We start from the raw sequence: 8869 nt of genomic DNA on the forward strand, positions 1-8869 counted from the left end.
GGGGCCGCGGTGGTGGCGGCGGCGGCGGCGTTGGGCGATGCGGAACGGAGGCCCGGTGGCGGCATGTTGAGGACGGAGGCGAGCGCCGCCGGTGGGGGGTCCCCCTCCGGTGGGGCGACGGGGGGCGGCGGCGGAGGGGGGTTCCGGAGTGCGTCCCCCCACCGGAATGCCTACGAAGCCACCATCCAGGCCCTGGCACCCACAAAGGAAGCCGACAGCGAAGACGGCAAGAAAAGCCGGGGTAAGAAGTATGGCTCCAACGTTCACCGGATCAAGAACATGTTCCTGCAGATGGGGACGGCGCCCGGCCCCGAGGGCGCCTGCGACCTGGCCAAGGCCAAGGAGAAGCCCGTCCGTCTCTCCTTGCCCCGGGCTGGTAGCCTCAGTGAGAGCATGGACCAGGGCAACCTCCTCAAGCTGGGCACCAGTGTCTCGGAGAGGGTCAGTCGCTTCGACTCCAAACCCGACAAACCCTTCTCCAAGCTGCAGGAGACCCGTAAGATCTTCGAGAGGAGCCCACAGGAGAAGGCTACCACCACCAAGCTCTTGCTACGTAAGGAACGAGCCGGTTTCCAGGACCGTAAGCTGGACGTGGTGGTGAGGTTCAACGGCAGCACCGAGTCCTTGGACAAGCTGGACACGGAGGCCGTCTCGCCCACCGTCAGCCAGCTCAGCGCCGTCTTTGAGAAGGCCGACCTCCGTAACAACCTCCACAAGGCGCCAGGGCGAGTGGGAGGACCACTCAACGCCAAGGTGGTGGGCAAGCGACCTCGAGTCTTCTTGCCAAGCCCCGAGGCCGGACGGTTGGGTGATGGCCATGCTGCCCCAGCACGAGCCAAGCCACCAGAGGAGGAGAAGACAGCGGGGAAGACCAGCCGGCCAGTGGAGAAGGAGACAGCCACCCCACGGGTGCAGGAGGTCTGCAAGATCAAGCCAGTGGAGGTGGAGGAGAGCGGTGAGGCCGAAGAGGAGGAGGAGGAGGAAGCGACGGCAAGAGCGAGTGAACCAGTGGCTGCACCCCAACCAGCCAAGGGGGCTGAGAGTCCGGCGTCCACCGCCCCCCGGCTGGACGGGGGCTCGGCAGTGGCCATGGGCGAGGAGGACATCAAGGGCGAGCGGGCGGAGGAGGGCGATGCCTACGAGGAGGCCAAGAAGGAGGACTTCTCCGAGGCAGACCTGGTGGACATAAGTGCCTACAGTGGGCTCGGGGAGGACTCGGGGGGCAGCGGGCTGGAGGAGGAGGAGGAGGCCGAAGGGCTGTACGAGCCCGAGTCGGGTTGTGTGGAGATCCCCGGGTTGTCCGAGGAAGAGGAGCCCGTCCCCAACCGCAAGATCCAGTTCAGCACGGCCCCCATCCAGGTGAGATGGGCTGGGGGGACTGGGGATGGAAGGGCAGCTGGGGATGGCAGGGGGGACACCCTGGGGTGGGGGGCAACTGGGGATGGGGAGGTAGCCTGGGGTGAGGAGCAGCCCAGGGTTGGGGGTACCTCAGGGTGAGGGGTACCCCAGGGTGAAGAGCACCCCAAGATGAGGGGCAGCCCAGGGTTTGGGGTACCCCAAGATGGGGGGTACCCTAGGATGAGGAGCACACCAGGGTTAGGGGTACCCCAGGTGAGGAGGACCCCAAGGTGAGGAGCACCCCAGAGTGAGGAGCACCCCAGAGTGAGGAGCACCCCAGGGTGGGGGCCAGCCTGGGGTGGGATATATGCTCCCCCCCAAACAATGCCCTTTGGGGGGGCTGGTGCCAGGGACAGAGATGTGGGGTGGGGGTCTGTGCCCCCCTTGCGCCCCTAGCCCTCTTGGCCATGCCCGTGCACTGGAGGAAGGAGGGTGGCCTCCTGGGCCTGGCTAACGAGACGGCTAACGAAAGGCCCTGCCCTGGCATGGCCTAGCCCCCCCCCACCAGTGAGGGGCCACCCTGGGGCCAGTGTGATGGGGCGAGGTGACACTGGGACCCACTGGGGTGGCCATGCAGGGCACCCAGTGCCAACCCACCGCTGTCTCCAGACAGGCCAGGAGCCGCCCCCATATTTTGGGTGGGGATGCCCGAAATATCCGGGTATGGGGTGCTGGGTGCGGTGGCCACGCCGCCACCCTCTGCTCTTGGTGACTGAGGGAGGGGGGGTCCCTGGGTGCCGGGGCTCCTCCCAAAGTGGGGGTCCCCGAGGATGAGGTGGCATTGGGGTGGGTATTTGCCCCCCGCCACGGGCCCAGCCCGGTGCCCCGGACCGTTTCGGGAAGTGAAGGAAGGGGAAGTGTCTCAGCGGCATGGCCAGGAAGGGAGGACAGCATCCCCCGTGTGTGTGTGTCCCCCTCTCCAATTCCCCGGTGGGGATGCCAGCTGGGGTGGGGGGTCCCCATCTGGGATGCTCCCCCAGTGATGGGGCCGGGGGCGGGGGGGGGAGAAAAGGGGATGTGGCAGCTATTTCGGGGTGTTCTCTCCCCCTCGAATCCCCCCGACCGGAGGAGAAGCAGCGATTGCTTTGTGCCGGAGCTGGGTTATTTTTAGAGCCCCCGGCCTATATTCTGGCTCTGAGTCAGAGCGGGTGGGTGGCCCCACCTGGGACCGGGGGGACGGGGACTGCCGTGGCCCAGGCAGGGGGACAACGCTGTGCTGGGGGGCTGCATGGGGGGGGGGTGGGTCTTGGTCCCGTGGGAACCGGCCAGCCCAGCCCTGGGAAGGGTGTCCCCTCCCTGGCCATGGATGGGCAGCTGGGCTTTTTGGGGTGCTCCCCCCCGCCCCAGCACTGCTTTCAACCTCTTGCTTTTACCCCCCATGTCCCACCGCAAGGGTGATGGTGGGGGTCCCATACGCAGGTGGGGAGGGGGACCCAGGTATCCGGGAGGCCCAGCTCCCCCCCCCTGCCCCCCTCCAGGTGCATGGGTGATGCTGAGGCCCCCCAAACCCACTGTGGTGGTGGGGGCCGGGAGCGCTGGAGACCCCCACCCAGCCCCAGCATGGCCCCCAAAAGGAGCACCCTGTACCCAGGGATGGGGGGCACACTCTGCCAGCCCCCTCCCCTGGGCATGTGCTGACTCTGGCTGCTTCTCCCTTGGACCCCACTCCAGACCCCCGCCATGTCCCAAACACCCCAGGATGCTGGGGACAGGTTGGGAGGGCACAGCAGGGTGAGCCGGGATGTGTCCCCTTGGGCTCGGGTCCCCACAGCCCCCCTGGGGATGACATGCAAACAGGGGGGACGGGGGCATGTCCCCTGCCCTGCTGGTCCTCGGCACCCCTGGGTGCCACCAGGGTGGGTCCTGCCCGTCTGTGGGTGTCACCAGGCTTTGTGCGATGGCCCTTGACACTCATCCCTAATACCCTCCATGGCCAGGCTTTAGCCCTGCCGTGTTATCCCTAATCCACTCGCCCCAGCGGCATTCCCGTGCCGAGGCCCCTCCGGGGACATCTGCCAGGCTCAGCCACCCGGCTGGTGTGTCCCCATCCCGAGGGGGGTGCCGGCAGCCTCCGGGGGTGCAGGGACATGGCATCCCGCTCCCTCCGGCTCCAGGCTGGGGACATCGTGCTGGTGCCACATCCAACCTCGCCCAGGGACACCTCGGTGCCCAGCATGGGGACACTCAACCTCGGGGTGAGCATGGGGGTGCCCCCAGCCCCCTGGAGCTGAACCAGGCATTTAGAGGTGCCCCATGACAAGGGTCAGGTTCCCCAAGTGCTTTACTGTGTTAGTGTCCCCTGCCCATCCCCATCCCCGCTCCCTTGGGACTGAAGGTGGCTGGGGACATCTGTGTCCCCAGGAGGACATGGGGGCAGCCCCAGCCCCATGGTTGAGCCCTCCTCGGTGCCCAAGCTTAAGCGTCCTACAAGTGACACCTGATGGGGAGAGATGGAGACCTGGGGAGGGGGTGACCCGTGGACCTCCAAGGTCTGCAGAGTCCCCTGTGCCCAGGCGTGTGCCTGGAGGTGGAACCTGCTGGGTGGAAGCCCAGGGGAATAAACCAACCCCAGACTTATAGTGGGATTTCTTCTCTCCTGGGCACGATGGTGGGTTTGGGTCCCTGGGGTCCGGGCTGGCCCGTGGAGGTGCCCAGACAGGGGTGAGGAGCAGGGAAGGGCAGAGGAGGTGAGGCTCCCCCAGGGAGAGAGCCTTTCCCTGCTCCTGCAGGCCAGTTTGGACCATGAGAAGGTGGTGGGCCTAGAGCTGGGGACCCCCTGCCTGGGGAAGGGGGAGGATGAGGGGAGCAGGGGGAAAAAGCCAGTTCTTCCCTCCCCAAACTGTCACTCAGAGCAGCCAGTGCTTGTACACCCTGTCTGTCCATCCGTCCATCCATCCTTCCTTCCTTCCATCCATCCATCCTTTCTTCCTTCCTTATATCCATCCTTCTAGCCGTCCTTCCATCCATCCTTCCATCCTTCCTTCCTTCCATCCATCTGTCATTCCATCCATCCACCCCTTTGTCCATCCCTCTGTCCATCCATCCGTGGGGTGCACCATCTCTGCTCCCGGGACCACCCCAAACCCTCTATGTGTCCTCAAACTCCCCCTTCACTCCATGATAAGGTTTGTGGGGGGATTCTCCAGTGTCTCGTAGCTTCAGTAACAGCCCCCGTGCCCCTGCCTGGGGCTCCCCTTGCCCAGGATGCCCCCTTGGTTGTGGGTGCTGTTGGTATTGAGGTGGTGGGTGGTTCCTACCCCATCCCACCCCCTCGCTGAGGAGCTCCTTCCACCCTGGCAGGTCTTCAGCACTTACTCCAACGAAGACTACGACCGCCGCAATGAAGACGTCGACCCCATGGCCGCGTCGGCTGAGTACGAGCTGGAGAAGAGGGTGGAACGGCTTGACCTCTTCCCCGTGGAGCTGGAGAAAGGTGGGTCCTCACCTCATCCTGCACCCTGGGGACAGGTTGGAGGCGACTCCAGTGGCGTTGGGTGGCTGCTGCCACCCCTCCAGGACACGGCTCTCTGTCTCCGCAGACTCTGAAGGGCTGGGGATCAGCATCATCGGCATGGGCGCGGGGGCCGACATGGGTCTGGAGAAGCTGGGCATCTTCGTCAAGACGGTGACGGAGGGGGGGGCAGCCCACCGGGACGGCAGGTAAGGGGCTGCCCGGCCTGAAACACCCACCTGGGTCCCCTCTGCCGTTCGCCCGAGGGTTTGGGTGGTGGTGGAGTAGATGGTGCGGGAGCGGGCAGATGTGCCAGATGTTCTCCAGGGGTGGGAGATGCCGGGGAGGTGGGCAGGGGGTGTGACGGTCCCCTTGTCCCCAGGATCCAGGTGAACGATCTCATCGTGGAGGTGGATGGCACCAGCCTGGTGGGGGTGACGCAGAGCTTCGCCGCCTCCGTCCTCAGGAACACCAAGGGACGCGTCCGGTAGGGTCTGGGGCTGGGGGATTTGGGGGGGCTGGGAGAGCCCCACAGCCTGTACTGGGCCCCCTGAGGCACCCTGCCCCATAGCCTGTCCCCAGAGAACTCCAGCTCCCCAGCTGGGCTGTCCCCCTGCCCCAAAACACCTCTGCCCCCCTAGTCCCCATGCCCACTGCCTGCCCTGTGCCACTCTGGTGCCCCCAAAATGCTCCCACAACAGCCCAGGATCTGCTCCCCCCACAGTCCCTCAACTCATCCACAGGCCCTATAACATCTCCCCCAAATTTGCCACCCCCAGGAGCACTGCCTGTCCCAGCAAGGTTGTCCCCTGGCTGTGCCACCTGGGTGTCCCCAGGCTGAGCCTCCCCACTGGCCCAGGTGTGCCAACTGGGTGTCCCCCACCCCAGACCCCTCCACGGTCGAAGTCCCCCCCCATCCCTGGCTGAGCCCCCACCATCCCCGCAGGTTCCTCATCGGCCGGGAGAAGCCGGGGGAGCAGAGCGAGGTGGCCCAGCTGATCCAGCAGACACTGGAGCAGGAACGATGGCAGCGGGAGATGATCGAGCAGCGCTACACCCAGTACACCGAGGATGATGAGGAGGTGGGGGGGGGACAGAACACCTACCCAGGAGGGGACAGACGTGGTGCCCCCCATTCCTGGTGACTCACTTTCCCCAGGTGGGATGGGGTGGGGGTGCCAGGCTGGGGACCACCAGGTGCCAACGTGACTCCGTGCCCTCCGCAGACGGGCGAGTACGCCACGGATGATGAGGAGGAGATGAGCCCCATGTTCCCCAGCAGCGAGATGGCCATCGAGGTGTTCGAGCTGGCCGAGAACGAGGACACGCTCTCCCCCGTGGAGATGGACCCCGAAAAGCTGGTGCACAAGTTCAAGGAGGTGAGGAGGGGACGTGGGGGAGGGCTGGGGGAGGGGGGTGTCACGCACGTGGCAGTGTGTGTGCACACCCAGGAAGTGGTGTGGGGACGTGCCCACCCCGTGCCAACGCCCGGCTCCTCTTGCAGCTCCAGATCAAACACGCTGTCACTGAGGCCGAGATCCAGCAGCTGAAGAGGAAGGTGAGCGGGTGCCCCAGCTCCCGGCGGGCAAGAGGGACCCCCCCTCTCTGTCCCCCCAAGCCCCCCAGATCTCCATCTCCCCCCCGGATCCCTCACCACGCCATGCCATGCCGTGCTGTGCCATGCCTGCTCCCTGGCTGTGCCGTGCCATGCTGTGCCAAGCCATGCCATGATGTCCCATGTGACGTCATGACTGGTCTCTGGCTATGCCGTGCCATGTCATGCCTACCCCTGGCTATGCCATGTCATGCTGTGCCATGCCGTGCCATGCTGTGCCATGTCATGACTGGCCCCTGGCTATGCTGTGCCAAGCCATTCCACGCTATGCCATGCCATGTCATGCCTTGGCTATGGTATGCCATGCTGTGCCACGCTGTGCTGTGATGTGCCATATCATGCCATGCCATGTGGTGTCATGACTTGTCCCTGGCTATGCCATACCATGCTCTGCCAAGCCGTGATGTGCCGTGCCGTGCCACATCATGCCTGCTCCCTGGCTCCACCATGCCATGCTCCGCCATGCCCTGACCCTGCTGTCCCCCAGCTGCAGTGCCTGGAGCAGGAGAAGGCACGCTGGCGGGCCGAGAAGGCCCAGCTGGAGCAGAGCGTGGAGGAGAACAAGGAGCGGATGGAGAAGCTGGAGGGGTACTGGATGGAGGCGCAGAACCTCTGCCAGGCTGTGGACGAGCACCTCAAGGAGACGCAGGCCCAGTACCAGACCCTGGAGCGCAAGTACAGCAAGGCCAAGAGGCTCATCAAGGAGTACCAGCAAAAGTGAGGGCAGCGCCGGGACCTGGGCACCGAGCATCCCCCTGGGTGTGGAACCATCCCTGGGACACCAACCCCTTCCCAAGCACCCCTTGTCCCCAAGCACAGACCATGCCCTTGGGCATGAACCATCCCCTGGGCATGGACCATCCCCTTGCTGTGGACTCACTCGTTGGGCACCAACCCCTTCATGCCCTGGGCGTGCCTTTGTCCCTGGGCAGAAACCCATCCCTGAGGCACCAGGGCATCCCTCATGACTGGGCATGGACCACCTCCTGGGAAGGGACCATGGTGTGGAGCAAGGACCATCCTCCACGCAGGGACCTTCTCCTTGATGTGGACCCATCCCTGGGACACTAGAACCTTCCTGGGCATCTCTGGGCAGGGACTGTCACCTGAGCATGGACCATCCCCTTGATGTTGACCCATCCCTGGGGCACCAACTTCTTCCTGGGCATCCCTCATCCCTGAGCAGGGACCATCCCCTGGGAGATCCCACAGTCCTCCCCTGACACCCAAGTCCTGGGGTCCCCCCTGACCTGCCCCACCTCCCTGGTGGCCCCCGATGCTGGGTGGGTGTGGGGGGGTGATGAGCACCCACGCTCTGCCCCACCTTTCACCCGCAGGGAGATTGAGTTCCTGAAGAAGGAGACGGCGCAGCGGCGGGTGCTGGAGGAGTCGGAGCTGGCACACAAGGAGGAGATGGAGAAGCTGCAGGAGAAGGTGGGCACCGGCCGCCGGGACGCGGGCTGCCCCTGAGCCCCGCGGGCAACGGCCGGCCCCGGCTTTTGGCCCAGCCGTCGCCCGGCCCCCGCTCCGTCACGCCGCTGCCGCCGCCACCCCGAGGATCGCCGCGGCCCCACGGCTTCCCGATGATCGGCGCTGGATCCCAGGATGGATCGCAGCAGATCCGCTCGGGCCGCTGGATCCCACGCCGGGCGGTAGCGGAGCTGCGTGGGGGGCCGCCCCTCACCCCCCATCTCTGGACTGAGCTCTGGCCGCCGGATCCCGCACCGGATTGCGTAGGGGAGGGTGGTGGATCTGCTTTAGGCACCAGATCCCAACTGGATTGTGCTCTCTCTCCCACCACCGGATCGCAGGGTGGGGGGGGGGCGGATCTGCTGGGATGCCAGAGTGTACCCCCATCCTCCTGCCGGCACTGAATCCCACACTGGGTCACAGTGGATCTGCCTGGGGTTTGGGGTGGCGGCAGATCCTGCTCCGGGGTCTGGCATCCCATCGTAGATCAAAAAGGGATCTTTTCTCGGGCACCGGATCCCAGGCTGCTGGGGTGGGATCCACCCCCCCACCCCCCGTGGTCCCCGGTCGATCTGCACCCGGCTGCGGCGTGACGCTCCATTCTCCCTTGGGAGCTGGATCCCATGCTGGTCATGCTGGATCCCACAGCGGCTCACACTGGATTCCATGCTGCCAACACTGGATTCCGTGCCCCCTCTCCCTATTCCCCCCCCCTTCTTCCCTGAGCTGGGGGCGGGGGGGGCAGAGCTGTGCTGGGTCATAGCAGATCTTCCGCGGGGTCACCGGATTCCCTGGGAGGCTGCCGTGGGTCGCAGTGGGGGGGCTGGCACCCCACCCGGTTGGGGGGCACCAGAGGGGGTCCCCTAGCACCCAGCAGAGCCCCCCCACATCCCCTCCCCCCCCTTATGCCCTCCTCCATCACCCCCAAAATGTCC

The 8869-nt window shown here is 65.7% G+C and overlaps 1 protein-coding gene across 1 annotated transcript; it reads left to right on the plus strand.

The window, feature by feature from the left end:
• The first annotated feature begins 6 nt into the window (after nucleotides 1–6).
• On the plus strand, nucleotides 7–8856 carry PPP1R9B (protein phosphatase 1 regulatory subunit 9B). The gene is made up of 9 exons (XM_014959037.1): nucleotides 7–1359; nucleotides 4699–4831; nucleotides 4938–5058; nucleotides 5232–5336; nucleotides 5796–5931; nucleotides 6076–6228; nucleotides 6354–6407; nucleotides 6952–7181; nucleotides 7802–8856. Exons 1-9 carry the CDS (start codon nucleotides 64–66, stop codon nucleotides 7932–7934), a joined length of 2361 nt encoding a protein of 786 aa, XP_014814523.1. The 5' UTR covers nucleotides 7–63; the 3' UTR covers nucleotides 7935–8856.
• The last annotated feature ends 13 nt before the right edge of the window (nucleotides 8857–8869 follow it).

This window comes from Calidris pugnax, unplaced genomic scaffold, assembly GCF_001431845.1.
Source record: "Calidris pugnax isolate Ruff unplaced genomic scaffold, ASM143184v1 scaffold335, whole genome shotgun sequence".
Taxonomy (NCBI): Eukaryota; Metazoa; Chordata; class Aves; order Charadriiformes; family Scolopacidae; genus Calidris; species Calidris pugnax.

Excerpts from the sequence above, each read along its gene's own strand:
- PPP1R9B (XM_014959037.1), top strand. The coding sequence starts at position 64 with ATGTTGAGGACGGAGGCGAGCGCCGCCGGTGGGGGGTCCCCCTCCGGT. Across the intron at positions 5,932-6,075 it reads ACACCGAGGATGATGAGGAG|ACGGGCGAGTACGCCACGGA; the intron begins GTGGGGGGGGGA and ends TGCCCTCCGCAG. Across the intron at positions 6,229-6,353 it reads TGGTGCACAAGTTCAAGGAG|CTCCAGATCAAACACGCTGT; the intron begins GTGAGGAGGGGA and ends CTCCTCTTGCAG.